At 34.3% G+C, this 20,054-nt stretch overlaps 1 protein-coding gene across 12 annotated transcripts in view; it reads left to right on the forward strand.

Annotated features, from left to right (window-relative positions):
- The window catches only part of LOC143247134 (carboxypeptidase A5-like), a 38,640-nt gene that overhangs the window by 12,948 nt on the left and 5,638 nt on the right, over positions 1 to 20,054 (forward strand). For 11 of the 12 annotated variants that reach the window (XM_076494709.1, XM_076494710.1, XM_076494714.1 and 8 more), the window contains 4 exons: positions 53 to 154; positions 5,825 to 5,997; positions 12,718 to 12,813; positions 19,922 to 20,017. In XM_076494709.1, the coding sequence (XP_076350824.1) occupies positions 53 to 154; positions 5,825 to 5,997; positions 12,718 to 12,813; positions 19,922 to 20,017 (467 nt within the window). The remainder of the gene's footprint in view (positions 1 to 52; positions 155 to 5,824; positions 5,998 to 12,717; positions 12,814 to 19,921; positions 20,018 to 20,054) is intronic. The other variant, XM_076494718.1, reaches the window with a different exon arrangement.

A 20,054-nucleotide genomic window follows, 5' to 3' on the forward strand; every position in this document is an offset into this window, starting at 1 on the left:
GAAACAATTCTTATGATAAAGATTTAAGTCTTTCTTTTTCTTATTATTACAGAACCAGAATGTTTTGTTTTGTTGGACATTACCAAGAAATACAGTTTTGATGCTTTTGTTTCATTTCATTCAGGAATTCGGGAGATTTATGTACCATTTGCAGGTGAGTGAGGATTAAATGTACTCAATCCTTGAATAACTGAGATTTGAAAAATTACCGACACTATAATGCAATGAACCACATCTTTGCCATTTTTTAATTTTTTATCTTAAACCAGTATTTCAGAGAAATTATTATGTTATAGAGTATGAAGTTTTTTTATTTTATAATGGATTAATGATATCACTTCCCCCATTAATGAAATAACTACATTGCTAGTTCACTGGTATTTGGATAAAATAGATTTTGTCTATAAAAACATTTCACTACTTGTATTTTTATGCTATGCTATCACATAAAATTTAGGACAGCAAGGATCCTGTTGGTCTATCAAGGCTGTCCCATCCATTTAACTAAAGACAACCAAACTTGACTTTAAAAGACCCTAAAACTCAAAAAGCAGCCTTTGTAACTGAAATATTACTAAGGCCTTTCCTTATACTGTTAAATTTTTTGCATCCATCATATCTGAAGACACCATGTTCCAAATGTCACATGCCCTGTTAAAAAATCTTTCCAAGCATGAGATGATGTTTACCATACCAAAATATATATATTGTCTTCTACTCCTATTCTTCTCACTGTTACATATGAAAAATGTTGATGCATCAACATTAATAGTTCCTTTTGAAATCTTAACAATTCAATCAGATCCCCACTAACTCTTCTTTTTTCAAGAGAAATCAACTTGAGAGATTTCAACCTCTCTTTATATGATATCCCATCCATCCAAGTTGCCATTCTAGTAACCATTCTCTGAGCCCTTTCCAACAATTCAGTGTCTTTCCTAAGGTAAGCTCAAGACTGAACACAGCATTACAAATGTGGCTTAACCAGTGACCAATGCAATGAAAGTATAATATCTTTAGACTTGTACTCATTATTTCTGTAGATACAATCTAAAATCCTATTTTCCATACCACTAGCACATACCACATAACAGCACATTATTTAGATGGCTTTAGAGACTGATCTACTGATCCCGTAGGCCTGCTATTCTGACCATTAAATATGAAAAAGGATAATGAACTGACACTCATTTACTTTAACATTTAACACCTCAGTCAGACCCCTCAATGTGGAGGTTCTGTACTTTCAGTTTACCTCCTCTGGGATCTAAACATCTACCTGCATGTTTGCTGTGTGTGGTGTCCTGGTGGTTGAGGGGTCCAATTCCAGTGTTGGAAGTCCTCAACAGGTGTAGTGGAAATTATGTCTGATACTGATGTTTGGGTATAGCGCTAACAAAACCCTGGATTTGCTGCAGTGACTTTATATGGCACTGTAGTGTGTCCCTTCGTAAGGCTCCATGGTGGGTGGGATCAGTGGGCACCAATATATTCGTTTTTTATTATTGATATCCCTAAAATAAAAAAGTTTGGCAGTATAGAAAAAATTCCGATGACTGGCAAACGACCATACATTGATGACTCTGTAGGTCGAACTCACAACTTGAATCTGTCTTGCAATTTTTAATTATACATTCTTTAACTGAAAAACCCTTAGGGCAGGTATCTCCATTTTTTATTCAGAAGGGTTTAGAAGGCCTTGCTGGCTCACCTAAATTGGTAAAAACAATTATGGTCTGGAGACATTTTAGTGGAAACAGCTTCATCACAACATTCCAAACTTCTCTTGAAGTCAAAGGCCATTGGGGATATACCCATTGAGGTCACTCCTCATTCTACTTTGCATTCTTCCAGAGGCAGTATAGTTGAGAGGGATTTAAAGACCATTCCAGAGTAAGAGATCCTTGCAGATTTCACCAGCCAAGGTGTTACAGCTGTGAGCTAAAATTTTAGAGACGGGATTATGGAGTCAACAAATTTTCTAATATCGAGCTCTCCTACCACAATCAAGGCAGGATATCTGAATTGGAAGGTGCAGTCGTATATTCCTAACCCTGTTAGATGTTTTCATTGTCAACGATTTGGTCACTTGAGAACATCTTGCTGTGGTTCCTTAACATGTGCCCGTTATGCTGGTAAAGACCATGATGCTTTTGAATGCCAACTAGAACTGCATTGTGTTAACTTTAATGGTCCATATCCTTCCTGTTTTACCTCTTGCCCTAAATGGATGGAAGAGAAAGAAGTACACTGTCTCAAGACACTTCATAATATTACTTATCCATAGGCTCGGAAATTACTATTCCCAATTCCATCTCAGACTTATGCTGCTGTAATCCATTCCACTACTACAGTAGGAGTCCAGACAGACCTGTCTGTACCTTCTACAAAATCCTTAACAGTGCATCTTAATCTAGTACCCTCCAAAAGTTAAGGAATCAGTATCTACTTCTGTCTCTGTCCCTACATCATCTTCCAGTCATTGCCCAACTTCACCTTTTTCAAGCCCAGGTGTTTCCGTGGGGTCTTCCTCACTTGACACCCCAAAAATTAGACAACCCATTCATTCACATCCTCAATCACTGGAATGTATGACTACAAACTCTGACCTGCTTGCTCAATCCAGAGCAGGATCACCAGAGAGTGACTGACCTATGTTCAGTAAAGAAAAAAACATGATCTCAAGTAGAAGGTCTCTGTGCCAAATTCTCCTCCAAATTAAAGAAAAATGGCCATGCTAACCCAATGGAACTGTCGAGGTTTTCAATCAAATGTGAATGACATCAAGGATTTGACTGATTTTTATCATCCCAAATGTCTTTCTTTACAGGAACCATTTTTAAAACCTACTAATACAGTCAAAATTCAACAATACTTCTTATACTGAAATGGCAGGTCATGTGTTGTGTAAGTACATAGGGGAGTAGCACTGCTGGTTGATCAACATGTGCCCACCCAGTCCTTTTCATTGAATATGCCCTTGGAGGCTCTAGCCATCCGTATCTCCTTGGTTTGTATCATCACTGTTTGCTCTCTGTACCTCACCCCTGGAAAAAATTATCATCCCTCAGACCTTGATGCCCTCATTGAGCAACTACCAATCCCCTTTTTAATTTTGGGGGATCTTAATGGGCATAATTTCCTCTGGGGTGGTTCTGGTATTGATGTGAGGAGTCGTGTTAGAGAGCATATGCTCCTGAATCACAACTCTTCAATACTGGCTTTTACACTTATTTTCATGCACCCTGTCAGTCGTTTACTGCTGAAGATTTTTATATCTGCTCCCCTTTGCTTTTCTTGGGAGGTTGACATCAATCCATGGGGTAGTGATCATATTCCTATTGTATTAAAAGACATTATCCATGGTCAGTGCCACGTAACCCATGTGCCTCAGTGGAAGTTGGACCAGGCCAACTGGCCCTCTTTCACTGCTCTCTCGGAACTTGATCCTGCTGTCTTATTGATCTTATGTAAATCATTGATAGATGATTATGTAGCAGTAGTAACTAACTGTATTGTCCAAGCGGCTGCTCAGGGCATCCCCAAAACCTCAACATCTTTCCCATGACATCTCTGCCCTTGATAGAATTTTTCTTGTTCTATAACACAAAAAGCTCAGAAACATGTTTGGGATAAATTTCATAGATATCCCACGCTTACAAACTGCATTGCATTTCTGCAAGCCTGTGCACAGGCTCGGCAAGTTAGACATCAAAGCCAGAAGGAATCTTTGATTAAATTTACCTCTAGCATTTTTTCAACCACCAGTTCAAAAGTTATGTTAATTTGTATTAATATGCAAATCATTCATCAGACCTTGGCATCAAGGAATGGACTAACTAACATTTTCAGTAACTAGTTCCCTACAAAGATATATTTTAATTACAATATATGCAAGTCAAGATAATGCATGTCAGTTATAATATTTTGAAATATAAGTATACTTTGGATGGGAATAAATTTAACAGTGTTAAGGAAGAAAAGGATCTTGGTGTTTTTGTGGATAAGACTCTTAAACTAGAATTTTAAGTCTATCTATGGAAACACTTAACACAAGTCTCTAACAAAGTTGCAATTTCATTGTACAGGTCACTGGTTAGGCCAATATTTAAGAGTACTGTGTTCAGTCTTTGGCTTATTACCTAAAGGAAGACATTGCTGGAAAATGTTCAAAGAAAGATTAATAATATGACACTTTGGATGGAAAAGGTGTCATGCTAAGACAGGTTAAGATATATGAAATTTTTCTTTTTAAAAAAAAGAAGAGTTAGAAAGGATCTAACCAAGGTAGGTAAGTAGATATTTCATGTTTATTGGCACAAGGCTACTAGGATGTCTGTGCCAAACAAGATGTAATACACGATAATGGTATATGGAAATGAAGGTAAAAAATACATAAAATATCTAAAAATAAGACCTGCCAGGAAGACTGAAGCATTAATTTCAAACTTGCTGTCAGTCACCTGAAGTTGGCCTTTCCAGTCCTGGGTTCATGTCAAAATAAAATTAAAATGTGTAAAGAAATCATGCTAAAACAATGTATAGTCCAATAAAAACCTTAAATTCAGTTTAAAAGACCAATGGCTCTTAAAAATGTGAAAACATGAGTAAGGTAGCCAGTATCACCTATTACACTGGCTACTGTCAAGGGCAAACTTACCTTAAAAATACATTTAAAATGGTGTCATCATTCTTGGTTGCAATGATGGCATGATAATAAAATATGTACAATTGTGACCTGAGTGCCACACAGACCACACATTTGTGCATCAGTACCAGATAAAAGGAAGTGGTGAGTTAAAAAACTGTGGCCAATGAGTAGCCTAGCCAAAACAACTTCCTCCTCCCTTCAATCTTTACAGAAACAAGAAAGCCAAAGAGCTAAAAAAGGCTTGATTTGAAAAAGCTTATTATTTTGTTGCTTGCTCCAGATTGACTGCCAACTGGTGTACAGTTGGATTTTGATAACTGGACCATAGTCCATGTATGGAACAGGGACGATGGTGATAGAGCCAGAGCAGATAGACTTTGCTGCTCTGTCAGCTAGCTCATTCCCACAAATACCAACATGACCTGGTATCCAAAAAAACTGAACAGAGATAGATAATAGAGAGAGATGGGCCAGTTTATTTTGGATATTGATAAGAATATAATGGTATCTAACATGAAATGATGTCAGGACCAATAGACAGCTGAGTGAATCAGTATAGATTGTACAATTCATATATTGCATAGTTTCAACATGATTCAGGGCAAGAGAAATGGCATACAATTCAGCAGTAAACAGCAGTTAATTCTACCAGTGCATATTTCCCACTGATGTGCATTTTAGATATTCATACACACGCACACACTTACAGTGAAGGTGAGTGATCCCAGTGAAGTAAACACCAAGATGATTGACATTTTAATTTAACTTAGATTAAACTGGAAGTAAGTCTTATTATTATACTGTTGAGAACAAATTTGGTAGTCTTTCTAGCTCTATTTTTATGTCTAAAATATATCTATGTGCATGTGTAAGTAAAACAAGTCTAACACTATAAATTATATCAAGTGTATATAAATAATAAATTCAGTACTACATAAGAAAAATGACAAAATGTGGTACACAAAAGCCTTTCCATTTCAGTCACTTAGTGCACTATGATTGGTGTGTTCTGGATATGAAATAAGATTATCTAAAAGACATGGATAGCAGATAATAATTGACTGATGAATATTTTTTGTATATAAACATCCTGCTGTCAAAACAAGTGGTGGTGGTGATGTAACTTGTCAGGTCCTGTGATTGTTTAAATATGTTGTTTACTGTTAAATATAGATTCCATGTCTAAAAGGCTGAAGCGTAAACCATCAAACATTGAATTAATGATGAAGCTAGCCAAAGAAATGGCAGAGGTAACTGACCCTCATTTTGTGTATGGCCAAGCATTTGTTGTTAACCAGTACACTGCAGATGGCACAATCTTTGATTACATGGCTGGAATTAAAAAGGTGAGGTGTGATCAAAGTATGATCATATATATATTTTGTGAAAAGCACTGAAACTTTTGTGTATTGTTTGTAATGGTAAATGGTATAATATTAAGACTTGAAGCATATTGCTATCGTTAATGCTGTAATTTTATATAATGAAAGAAAACTGGTGGCATTGTCTTTAGCTTTTATAGGAAAGAGTTTGAGAAAAAGAACTAAAGGTTAGGTCATTGAAGACAATTCAACACATCGAGGTTACCTAACACACAAAATTTTCCAATGTAAATATAACTTCTTACATCCATAAAAGTAACAAACAGAAAGGAATTCAAACTGACATTTTGGTTAACTATTCCATGGGTTAACAATTCTAAAGTGGAATGTGTTTTTTGTTAAATAACCAGCTCTGACCTGAATTTACAGAACTTATTTCTTCTGTTATTCAGAATTTCATACCCAAAATTTATCTATCATCTCAACAAACCTCTCATGGAAAGTTTATCCAAAACGTTAATGATTTTAAACACCTGAATCAAGTTGCCTCTAGTTCTTCTTCAGTTTGCAGGAAATAAATTTAAATCTTTGAGTCTTATTTCATAACTTAAATGTTTCAAACTAGGAATCGTTTTGATCTCAACCTTTGAAATTATGCAAACAAGTCATCACTGTTTTTCCAATAAGAGGACCAAAAGTACTTGAAATGAGGAATACCAATGTCTCAAATAAAATAATGAAAACCTTATTACTCACCAACTCAGAACTTTAATTAGTACATTTCATGACCCAGAGTGTCTTTCTACTATTTTCAGCACATCTAGTAGAGAGTTGAAGCTATTTTTGATCATCTAACTTAAATCTGTTTCACAATACTATTATTTCTACCAAACATGAAAAAAGCATATAACTGTAAATTGGGAATTCATTAATTCCCTTTTTGAATCTTAAAATTTGCAAGCTTAACTTTGCTGACAATTAGATGAAATACGGAATTTTATGCCTCAAGTTTTGCAATGTGTATTTAAAGCTGTATCATAGAGAAAACTGTCAGTGTGTGAAGCAAATCATGCATATTTTAAACATTTTTTGTAAATGGAAACAAAAATGAATCTTATATATGTAAAAACGGCTCGTTTGGGTTGAGAAAATGTTTTACGTAGAGGAGTGAACAATGTTTTGACCTTCTTCGGTCATCGTCAGGTTCACCGAAGAAGGTCGAAACGTTGTTCACTCCTCTACGTAAAAAATTTTCTCAACCCAAACGAGCCGTTTTTACATGTATATTTCTCTATAAGTGGGTTTTCTCGACATCACTGAAAAATGAATCTTGTATCAACAAGAATTTGATGCAAGTTTGTTGGCATTAAATTAAAACAATAAATGGACAGCACATAATTTCTTGATTTTAAAATAATATATTGAAAACAAGTCAAATTTGTCTACAAAAATGTTCTTTTTGATATAGTACATTACATCTGGCCACACACATAGTTATGCTTGTTTAGTGCTTCCCTCTATCTACAAATATTTTTCGCATACTACAAGCCTTAAGCTTCTATGTACTTCAAGATCAGCATGGTTCAATTGTGCTTTATATGAAAATCATCATGCGACAACCCTCCACTTTTTGTTTGTGCTCTCTTCCTGTGTGTTCCTTTTTCTTAGTTTCATATGAAATGGAGATAGTTTCTATTTTTGTCTACTCTGCTTTACATGTTTTAGGAGATAAATCATCTTTATTGTTTATCACTTTTTTGGTTTTCACTGAAGCCTGTGTTTCCAGTTTAGAAATGTAATTATTTACTTCCAGCACAATTAGGTAGGCTTCTGGTGGCAGTACTTGATTGAAGATTTGTTGCCATGAACACTTTGGGAGATTGATCATTATGTGAGTTGACCTTCATAGGGCCTTGAATTTGGTGGCCCACACATTTGAAGCTGCCAGCTTTGGACAGATAATATGCTATACTGTTATAGTTTTTTGAATATATATTTGTATTTATTTAGTTTCAACAACATACATTTATGTAGATTTTTACCTACTCATAATGTGATGGTTTTTTTAATTAATGTTTAATTAAATATTTTGTAGAACAAAGTTAGGCTTAACATATGTTTTTGTAATGTTAAGATTATCAGTCATTCATCTTGTTGGTAATTCATAAATTAGATTAAATATATTTTTTCAACAAATACCATTTGCAAAATTTTGTTGTCAATATACACTTAATATTACAATGTAACAACATTTTCCTTTTTGTAATTAATTACATTTTATACCTGTTAGAATTAATTTCATTTTTAGGACTTTTGTTCTAAAACATGATTTTAACATGGTTTTCCTAGCCTTCTGCCACTGTTGCTTACCTTCTTCTTCAAACTGCCAAACTTATTCATGATGATATAAATTTCAGTTTTCCTCCACCTTATTTTGTATTGGCTTTCCCAGGCCTCTACTGCAGGCCTTCCTTAGTCATTTTTATACAGGTTTTTCTTTTCTTTTTCCAGTAATTTTGGATTATGCTGGAACGTCTTTGCTCTTGTTTGAGAGATGGACCTGAATGCCTTACTCTTCAATGACTTTGGTTCATTTTGCCTTAGCTTACCCATTAGACACATTGTTTTCTTGTCTCTATGCTTCAAATCTCTGTTGCCTGTATGGGTGGGGAGCAGAAACTATTAATCTTATCCCTTTCTTACTATCTAACTTCTCCAGGCTTCATAGTCCCCTACTGCCCTTCCTACTGGTATTGACCACCATACACCCACTTTCTGAGGTATTCCATGTATTTTGTGGAGATTTTTGTTGAATACCTTTCTCTTCAACTTACCTCCATGTTGATGTGATTTTCATTTTTGGCTTTTTCTCTATACAAATGTGACTTTGTTTTTGGGGTCTTCTGGGGTGGGGCACTATCTTGTATCAAGTTTGTTTCCCTTCCACTTCTGTTTTGAACTTAGAAATGGCTCCTTTCTTCCACTTCATTTTTTATGGGTGTGTTACTCCTGTGACAAGCATCATGTATGGTAACTATATTACTAGATTCATTTTTTACTTTTTCAATTGTTTATTTGTCTCTTTGACCAATGACTGGCACCTTTCAATCATTTATCAGCCCTATATCTACGAGTTCCACTGTTAGTTGTGTATTATCAAAACAGGTTATAGTCATGTGATTTCACCTCAACCACTTTTTGGTTCTTTTCCACATACTATCTTTTTATCACACTGTAGTGGGGCCTTTTCTCCAGGATGGAGGATGCCTGTAGTCAAAATTCTCTATTTTTATGCTGACTTTTTTATTCATTCCTCATGGAGTTGTCTTAAATTTGTTCACCGTGGCATTAGGAACCAGTTTCAGGTCTTGCTCTTTGAACTTATTTCAGATCTGTAGGTCTTTGTCACTAGTTACTTGTTCACTTGCCTTGGCTGTCAATACTCTTGGGTAAGATTAGGACTTGTGTGTACCTTTATTTTTTTTATACCATTTGTCATACTCCCCAGGTGATTTCATTCATCCTTGCTACTCTGAATCTGGTCATTCCTGTTGTTCCTTCCTGGCTGATATAGATTTGGTTTTTCTTAGCTGCTTCAGTCAATCTGTTGTTTTTCTTACCCTCCACTTTGGACGCTTGTGGAGCAAGTTCTTTGTTTTTCATTTTCATTTCCTTTCATCTCGCACATTTAATCCCAGGTGAATCCAATTGGTTTTATAGGTTCTGCAACTGCTCTGAGTCACATCATTGGTTTCAAAGCTTTTTTAAGTTGATTCCTTTTCCCTGTTTCATTCCTTGGCACCACTCCTCTGTTTGTGACTTTTCCTTTCTCAATTACCATTTAGATTTGGCTTTTTCTTTGGTTGGTGTTTTGTTCCTTGTCTCATTTTTCCCCTGTAATTAGTTCCTGGTGTCTTCCCTCTGATTAGGCAATTTCCTCTTCCTACATCTCATGCTCATTATACACTGGAGATTATTCTTCTGTCGAGCACTGGAACTACACCTCATATATTTATCTTGAATTATCTGCTCTAGGTAGCTGTTTCTTTCTTGTTGGGATACTGTCTTCCACCTATTATCATCCTTCACTCTTTGCTGACACTGTAACTAGGTAAGATACCTTTTTGTGTATGTACTTCTTATTTTTCTGGGGCATGTTCATTTTTTTCTTTGTAGATCATTTTATGTGGTGAGTAATGCCTGTCCAAGTATACTTAAATGAGTCAATTACACAATGTAAGTCTATGACTTAACAGCTATAATTTCCATGGCCATTAAATGCACAGTATTGAGATGGGAAGTTCCACAAGATCACTCCAGTTTTAACCCATTATATTTGTTTCATTAATATGCTTGTTCCAAACTGTACTCACAAATTGGATTTATGAGTAAAGCAGAAGGGAATAGCTACCTATCCTTGCTTTACTTGCAATTTAAAAAATCAGGTAGGTATGGTCTGCTTTTCAAAATAGAATTTTCATGGTCATCGTTACTTTGCCTCTGGTGTTGATGTTCCTCTTGACACATTGTTGTGTCCACCCTCCTCTTCCAGTAGAATATGGGAGTTCTTATGTCTTTTCAGTTTCAAGATGTTTGGTTTGTGCCAATTTTCTACAAAGTATATTTATCTATACCAAGACTGAATGCAGTGTTGCACTAATTAGATTAACTATTCCATGACAACATTGAGTGTCACAGAAATAATTTTAATTGTACCAAGACAGTATGCAATTCTACAGTAATGATATTAACTACACCAAGACAACATTCTGCATTACATTAATTACCTCAACCACACCAAGGCAATTTGTTGTAAAAAGCACAAAAATGTCCATAAAACAAATAATGCAAATATTAAAATGTGTTTCTTTCTATCAGCCGAATGAACCTCCATACCAAGTATGGTGAAGATCCATCCAAAGGATGTGAGTAAATGTCAAATAAAGCAAATGGTCACATAAAAATTGGAAAATGCAAAACATAAAACCGAAAATTTGTACCTCATGGATCCTTTGAACCTAATACCGAACTTCATGGAGATTGATCAACAGAGGGTAAAATAGTGGTACAAAAGGCAAAAACACAAAAATGCCCTAAAAATTTTAAAATGCAAAACTGAAAATTTGTATGTATCTCCTTGTGCTAATTGACCCTTCATACTAAATTTTGTGGTAAAAAATGCAAACAGCAAATGTGATAGTTTGTATGTATCTTCTAAGGTACTCAAAAAAAACCTACTTACTAAATTTGTCCAACATCCATTTTCAGGAAATGAGGTAGGGGAAAAACTACAAAATATGAGTATAAAAACTACAAAATGCAAAACCAAATATTCATGAATATCTTTTCATAAATCCAAAAAATCTTCATGCCAGATTTTATAAAGATCCATCAACAGAGTTTGAATTAGTTGAAAAAATGTTTAAATACAAAAACTGCTATAAAATCCACAAAATGGAATATATATATATCCAATAAACCTTCATGCCAAATTTGGTTAATATTTATTAACAAAGAGCAAAGTAATAGTAAAAAAAAAGGCCAATAAAAACTGAAAAATTCAAAACTGAAAGTTGTATTTATCTCCCAATGGATCGTATGATTCTCCACACCAAATTTGATGAAAGTCCACCAACAGGGGGTCAAAGTAGTTTAAAAATTCCAGAAACACAAATATACCCATAAAAACTACAAGATGCAAAACTAAAGCTTTGTACATATTTCTCCATGGTTCCAATGAATCTCATACCATGGACTTAATAAATGTTTATACCAATTTTGGTGAAGGTCCATCCACTCCCCTGTGCTACACGAATTATATTCACTATACCAATACAGCATATAGTTATGCTCTAATTCTATAAATGACATCAAAGTATTAGTTGTGCTAGAGTAATTATATCAGCTTTATTAATGTAGTGTAATTATATCAAGATAACATGCAGTTCTACACTTACTGTACTAACTGTTCTGCTTGATTTCTTATCAAGTGGCCTGGCATGGCCTAGCACATTAAGGCGTGCGCTTTGTAATCTGAGGGTCGCGGGTTCGCGCCCGAGTCGAGCCAAACATGCTCGCCCTCCCAGCCGTGGGGACGTTATAATGTTACGGTCAATCCCACTATTTGTTGGTAAAAGAGTAGCCCAAGAGTTGGCGGTGGGTGGTGATGACTAGCTGCCTTCCTTCTAGTCTTACACTGCTAAATTAGGGACGGCTAGCACAGATAGCCCTCGAGTAGCTTTGTGCGAAATTCCAAAACAAACAAACAAACAAATTCTTACCAAATAGATGTATATATTATGCCGTACTGTACTCACTATACTGAAAAACATTGTTTTACACTTCCTATTGTTAAATGACTTATGTTGCCTCATTATATTAATTGCATCAAGAATACATTGTATTACACTATGCTCACCACTCCAGAAGCCGAGGTGTCACGCATCTTATATCAAGCAGATTTAGTTTTACAATACCTTTATTGTACCAATAAAACATAGTACCTCACTGCACTTACTATACTAAGAAGCAAGAAATAGTGCCACAATACTTATATAAAGAAGGCATACTTTGCATTTCTACTTTAGTAGGGGAACTTTTCTGATTTGAAAGAGTCAAGAACTTTGAAAATATGTAAATCAGAAAAAAAAAAAAATTTGCAAGCTCAATTTTTTGGGCTAACAAAAATTTTCTTCCCTACCATAAATGTATTTTTTGTTCTGAATTCAACATTTTATTTCTCAGATTCCATTTTCCTTTGCTGTGGAGTTGTGGGGTGATGGAGATCTTCCAGAAAAACAGTGTTTTGATTTATTTAATCCTCCCAATAAAGAGCTTTTAGTAAGTAAACTTGAATGATAATTCAGAATAAATGAAAAACCTTATGGATCTTTGTTAAAAAGCAATAAACTTGAATGACTGAGAACACTTTTAAAATATTGAGTACATTAATATTGAAAAATGCTTGAATGAGATTTGATAATAATTTTAAAAACTTCTGTACACTAGTTGAAAGGAAAGAAACTTGAATATAAATTCAGAATAAATTAAGTCCTTCAGTAGTTGAAAAGCAACAAAGTTGAATGAATTTCAGAATAAATTTAAAAGTTGTCAGCAGGCTAATTAAGAAGTAACAAACTTGATTAAGAATTCAGATTAAAAATATTTATTGTGCAACTTATAAAGAAACAAATTTAAATGAGAATCAAGGATAAAAACCTTTTGTAAGTTAGTTGTAAAGTAACAAACTTCAATGAGAACTCAGGATAATCTAAAAAGAATCCTTCATCAGGACACTCAAAAAATAAACTAAAATGATCATTAGTAAAGTACAAAGTATTAATAACACTAGGAGCCAGTAATGCCATATTGGCTGATAAAACATATTTTCAATGATAACAGAAGAAACTAACTTAATTGGTTGTGTAAGAAACTAAGAAAAAGATTTCAACATTTTTAAGAACTACATCAAGCAGTAAAATAATGATTTGTAACCTGGTGTTTAGGAAGTTTGTTTGCCATGATATTTAGGAAGTTTTGTTTTTGCACACAATTTTGAAAGTTCCTTCTGTTTGTTAAATCACTTAGAGAGTTTTTATTTTGTATGGTGTTTAGGAAGATTTGTCTTGGTACGTTAATATGAAGTATCTTTTACTTGTCATGGTCTTTTATTATTTGTTACAGCATTAGAAAGGTTTTTTATTTTACACAGTGTTAATTAATCTCTCTTACTTACCAAAGCATTTAAAAAGTTATTATTCTCTATCATGTAGGTAATTTGATTTTATCTTGTAATTATAAAGCTTTTATTTATATAGGAATATTTTTTTAATTGCTTCAGTGTTAAACAAGATTTTTATTTACCCTATTGATGAAATTGTTTCTTGTATTTATTAGTCAATAATTAGGAAGTTTTTAATTTGCTACAGTTTTCAGGATTTTTTTTTTGCTAGTGCTTTGCTTTGAAATTATATGCTATTGTGTATATGAAATGTTTATATGACATGGTATTTATAACGTTTTCAGATATGCCACAGCCTTAAAAAGCTTTTTCTTTTATTTGCTACAATGTAAATAAAGTTTTATATGCTATTATTATTAAGAAAAGTTTTTATTTACCAAACTGTTTAGCAATATTTTTAACTTGCATATAACATTTTATTGTTGTTATTTTGCCATTGTTTTATAACTTATAATGTACGACAATGCACGTGTGGATGTGGATTTATCAGAAATACACGGCTTGTATTTAGACATTTGTTACAGATGATGGATTTCTAAAGAATGTGGGTATAAGTAGATGTGACAAATGCTCCTGATAGACTATCAGTACACCAAAACAAACAAACAAACTTCTGCTGACACTAGTAGCTATTGCTTGATCTCCATATTTTCTTTTTTTTTGCTCATCTTAACTTTAGTCTGTTTTTGTCTCACTGCTACTGTCTTTTATACCCTACTCAAAACACTTGGCAATATTTGTGTCATTATGCTCTCCACTTACGTCAGTCCTTCTGCTATACTGGTACTGTATATAAGCACCTCATTTAGATAATTTTATCACTTTTTTTCTTAACAAAGTATTTAGACATGAGTTTCTCTAAAGAAATGTTGAAATGGTTAAACATTCTTGGTTGTGATATTCACTTCACTTAGTTGATTTCCATACAATTAATAAAAAAAAAAAACGTTTTATTTGCACAACATTATGTTTTGGGGCATTAATTCCTGGGTTACTGTTTCCAGTATGGAGATTAATCAGACCTCCCCTATTCCACATCTGTTACCTAGTTCTCTCAACAGTTGGGGTTGGGGTCTGGGTCATTCTTAGTTATGGCTATTTGTGATTTGATTATTTGGGAAATGGAGACATATATTTGGTCCAGGAATGTTTCTCCAGGAAGGAGGGGGGTTCCTTAGGCTGCTTTTGCTGATGATCAAGGACATTCTGGAGAGAACTTGAACTTTTTTTTTCTTTTATGGCACCTTCATTTACTAGGTTGGGTTTTCATGAAGTCAATTTGGATCAGCCACATCCTACTCCCTCTTTTCAGTTAATCAGTTGAATCTACAAGGTTTTGAAGCTTTCCTTTGTTGCCTTTGAGTCTACATTTTCCTTAATGGTGGAAAGGTTTGAAAATGATTATCAAGTTTTCCTCCTTCATCTGATATTGCTGTTCATGTTGAGAGGTTTAATGCTCAGTTATGTGATGGGTTAGTTATGCTTTGTCTCCCACATTTATTGGATCAGCATGCTTTGGCTTACCACCACCTGGACAATGTATATTTATGTTATTATAGACTTGCTTCTCTTTTGGTCACATGGGGTTCCAGACTGAAGCCTGTGATCACTTTGAACAGGTCACAATATCCTCGGATTCATCTGACCTTTATTGCTGTTCCAAGGTATATTTATCTTCCATCCAAATTTTCTCATAAACCTTTCAGCATTCTCCACATCAATTTGATAATGAATTGTGTCCTTTACTGGCTTCTACCTTGGTAAGACTGTCAGCTTCTGCACTGATTTGTATGTTGGGACTTATTAGGTAGAAATGCTTTTTTAGAGGTAATTCATCTTCCTGCTGCTGTTTTTCATGAGTTATGTGAAGGTACTTTTCTACATATCTTGATGTTTGCAGATTCTTCAGAGGCATTGGAGTCATTGACTGGTATCTCCTGTTTGCATTATTCTTTGTCATTGTTGCCTTCTTGACTTTTTGACTTCCTTTAGTTCTTACTGGCAGTCATGTCACAACTGCTTATTTTGTGTCCCTACCCTTGACTTTAGCTCCTTAATCTGTTAGTACTTAGAATAAATACTGTTTTTGTCTTAGAAGCTTCTCAGTTCAAGCAGACTGTTGCCAATGGAGTCCATGACTACTCTATCCTGATGGAGTCTATGGGCATGTAGTTACAACATTTTCTGGATGTCTGGAATTCCTTCGTGTCAGATCCATGGCTACTCCAGGTTTTGATGTCAGGGTTGGTCATCCAATTCACATCTCCACCTCTCTTATCTACCAAAGCTGTGGTATTTTTCTCCCATTAGATCTTTATTCCGGGGTTATCATAGAGTTGTTAATCAAGGAGACTGTAGAAAGATTTGATCACATTCTTCTGGAACGTTATTCCCAAAAAAGACAGGAGATTGGCATCTGATCATTGAATTTTCTTGTCTTAATCAGTCCTTATATTCTTCCAGTTTCATGATAGAGCCCTTTTGCAACTTACATGTTGGTATTTTTCACCAGGTGTGTGATAACTAAGTTAATTGTGGCCAATGCATGTGTACACATTCCCATAGCAAAGTTGTTATCTTTGCTTTGTGCACAAGAGTCAGGTTCTGCAGTTCAAGGCTGTGTCCTTTAGCTTAATATCTGCACCATATGTCTTCTGCAGAGTTGTACAAATTTTTTCTCATCACTTTCTTTCTTTGGACCTGTGTGCACACCATTATATTAGCCACTGGATATTTCTGGATCTATCTTGCCAGTTGGCAAAATAGCATATACAAATTTATGTTTCAGGAGCCACCAAGCTGACTTTCTTATTAGAGCCATGAAATCCATTCTTATGCCAACTCAATTGTCTATTCTCTGTGTCTTTTTCAATATGTATTTAACTTGGGCTCAGCCAACTCCCATACATCTATAAAAAGGGCAGTCAGGCTATTACATCTCCTCCTTTTACTGGTTATGACATAGATGTCTTTCTCTCTTTTGTGGATGTGGACATCCCTCAAATCTGATTTCTTCAGAATGAACACACATGTAATCCTTTTGTAGTTGCTGTGCAACCAATGGATCATAAACTGCAATCCACTTGATTGTAGTCTTTTTATTCAGGAGCAACATTTTAGATCTTGAGTAGTGGTTGAATAGGAACAACACTGCAACAGGTGCTTTTATACCACTCCTTCATTCCTAGGTTCATCTTTTCAAAGGTACATGGTTTTAGGGATGGGGTGTGTATATCAATGGTCAGGAATTGCAAGGTCTGTGGACAGATGACATTTTTCTTCCACATCAGTATTTGAGAATTTCTGCCTGTCTAGTGGAAGATGGCTCAAGATCTAGTTTTGTTGAAGAGTAAAGACATCATGGTTCATTCCGACAGTTCCAGAGTAGTATTTTACATTTCCTGTCAAAGAGGCATACATTCTTGAGACCTTTATTTTTTAACTTTGGATATTCTTTATTGGGCTAACTCCCATCATATCAGTCTCATAGCTTGCCAAGTTAATAGTAGATCATCTGTCTTTGCCCAAATGAATTCTCCCAACCAAATGAATGCTACATCATGATGTTTTTCCAGTGGATTTGTTCTCAGTTCGGGACTTCAGTGTTCAATGCATTTTCCACTCATTAGAACTTTCATCTGTAGGCATTGTCTTCAGTATCTTATTCCCGGGCTTTGATGATAGATACATTCTGTCAAGAGTGGATGGGATTGCACCTCTGTTCCTTCCCCTCTTCTCCCTAATTCTGGTTATGGTTAGATCTATTCTTTTTCAAGTACTGTTGATGACCTCTAATTGGCCATCTCAATCATGATTTCCTCTTCTTCAATATCTTCAAGAGTGTCCACCTCTGGAACTTTGAACATTTCTTTTGAAGTAACCTTGATCTAACATTCTACACCCAGACATTCTAAAGCTCAAACTTCATGGATGTAAGTTATGTGATCCTTTTCATGTCATTGGGGTTTAATTTCTAAAGTTGCTTCATATTTCTCTAAATCTCTCTCTTGATTCACAATAACATTTATCAACTACTGTGGCACACTAGTTGCCAATGGTGTGTCATGAGGACATTGAATCCACTTCACCCAAATGTTCCAACTATTCCTCTGTTTTTGACCTGGGTTTTTGACAAAGGTCTAGCTCTGCCTGCTGTGCTTTATACAAGGTAAATTTTTTGGCTTGATAACTTAATTTAGTTTCTAGTACCATCCAATATTCCTAAATTGTTTTGATTCCTTTCTTCCAAAACACCTTTTTTATTAAGTAACTAGGATATTAAAGTATTATTACATGCTTTGTCTCAATATACATTCTAGGTTTTACCCTCATGTATCACATTTTCCTTAACACATTTGCTGTCAATTATGAATTAACTTCTAGTTGGCAGAGAGGTAGACATTGCCAGATATAAGAAGACTCTTAGCAATGTCTATTAATGTCAAGCTTCTTATTTTTTTCTTGGCACCGAGGATTAACATTTATGTTTGAGGCTGTTGATCTTGGATATCAGTTCTTTGCTTAATATAGTATAAGATAATGAAACCTCAGTTATCTGGTTGGGGCTGGCCTGTAGTGATGATCACTTTTTTTATGTACAGTTCCGTCCTTGATACAGGAACTAAGTTCAGGGTGATGAGCATATTTTTTCTGGATGTAGTGCAGTTTTCCATTCAGGTACTAATCTTATCTTGGTACAACCATGATCTGTGCAGATGCTTTATATATGGATAATGCCCTAACCAGCCCTTCCACCATCTTCATGTGTGATTCAAGCAAAAAGTTTCAGTGGAGAGATGTATGTTTTGAAAGTTTACATTTTCTTAAATTGAAAATGTATTTCTAATGGTACTTACCTTCACTAACACTCTCCTGTTCTTCCTCTCCACTCTCAAACAAATGGATAAAATTACCTAAATTGGTGTCCTTATGTACAACACCAGGATGGAGGGTGCATTGCTGTACATGCAGAGTATCACAAGACAATTATCACCAAAGGTAACTCAGTGGGGTATAAAAGGTTAGAGCAAGCAAAAAAAATCAGACCAATGTTAAGATGAGCAAAATGAAGAAACTCTGGAGGTCAAGCAATAGCTGTAAGTGTGACTGGAGGTAAGTATTTTTAGAAATACATTTTCAGTTTAGGAAAATGTCAATTTCAACTCTTAGAGAAAATGAAGGTCAACTTACAACTCAATTATGTTTTTTTTAAGACAACATAAAATCTGAGAAACTAAATCTACTTCACCTTGTAAAGAAACAGAATATATCATGTCTTCAGTCATTTTTATCACAGGTAAAATGTGAAAATATTAACATTTTTGAAACTTTTGGAATTCGTGAATTGAAGTCTTAAACCATAAATATACAACATAGTGCTTCATTGAAGGAAATTAAAGACATTTTACAAAAATAGGTAAGAAAAAATATAACTTACTTTAATCTTAGGCTTATATCAGATATATAATAGTCTGATGAAGACTTGTTTCATTGCCAAAACATTCCTAACATTCTGTAGAAAAAAAAAAAAAAAGGAATTTCTTCAAAAAAAATAATACTGATGCTAGTTAGAAACAATGCTTGACACTAGGGTTTTATAAAAAGTTAACATGTAATAGAGTAATATATGAATTATATTTATGTATTTAATAGAAAATTATATTAATTCTTAATTTGTCAATATGCATATTAATCTTGGCATATAAAACTGTTTGTTTTTCTGCATAACAAGAAAATTCAAGTAAAAAGACAAACATTATTTCTATTTTTTTTTAATCCAGTATTCATATATTAACATTGATAAAGATGTTGGTGAATTAAAAAGGATAAAGTATTTTTTTGAATAAGAAAAAAATTATAAAAGTATATTTATATGTGAGGATTTAAATGTATATTTGATACAAAATATCTGAAAATAAGGTATTTTTCTAGTGAATGTTCACCCCCAAAATGTTGAGAAAGTATTAGCAGTTAATTTAAAATATATTTTTACATGTTCTTCAGAAACATTTTCCAGTTGAAAGTGCATAAGTAGATATTCAGTTGCAGTTATTTTCAGAAATTCGGAGATGGTTACAGCATATAGAAGAAAAACATTTTCACTTTTTATGTATAAAATAAGCCTGTATTTTTACAAGATTTTAGTTGTTCATCTTTAAAATTCTGGAAAAAAACTGGGTGGTGATATTATTTCATTTTTTTCTGCAGAGAAATTTGGAGGCTGTTCATCCAATGTGTGAAAACTTGTTTCTTAATTTAATGCAATGGAAAGACAAACAACTGAAGTCTGTTTTAAGCATTGAGGTTTGGTTTGTTTTTATCATATTGCCTAGTTTAATAC

The sequence above is a fragment of the Tachypleus tridentatus genome, chromosome 3 (genome assembly GCF_004210375.1).
Source record: "Tachypleus tridentatus isolate NWPU-2018 chromosome 3, ASM421037v1, whole genome shotgun sequence".
Lineage (NCBI taxonomy): Eukaryota > Metazoa > Arthropoda > Merostomata > Xiphosura > Limulidae > Tachypleus > Tachypleus tridentatus.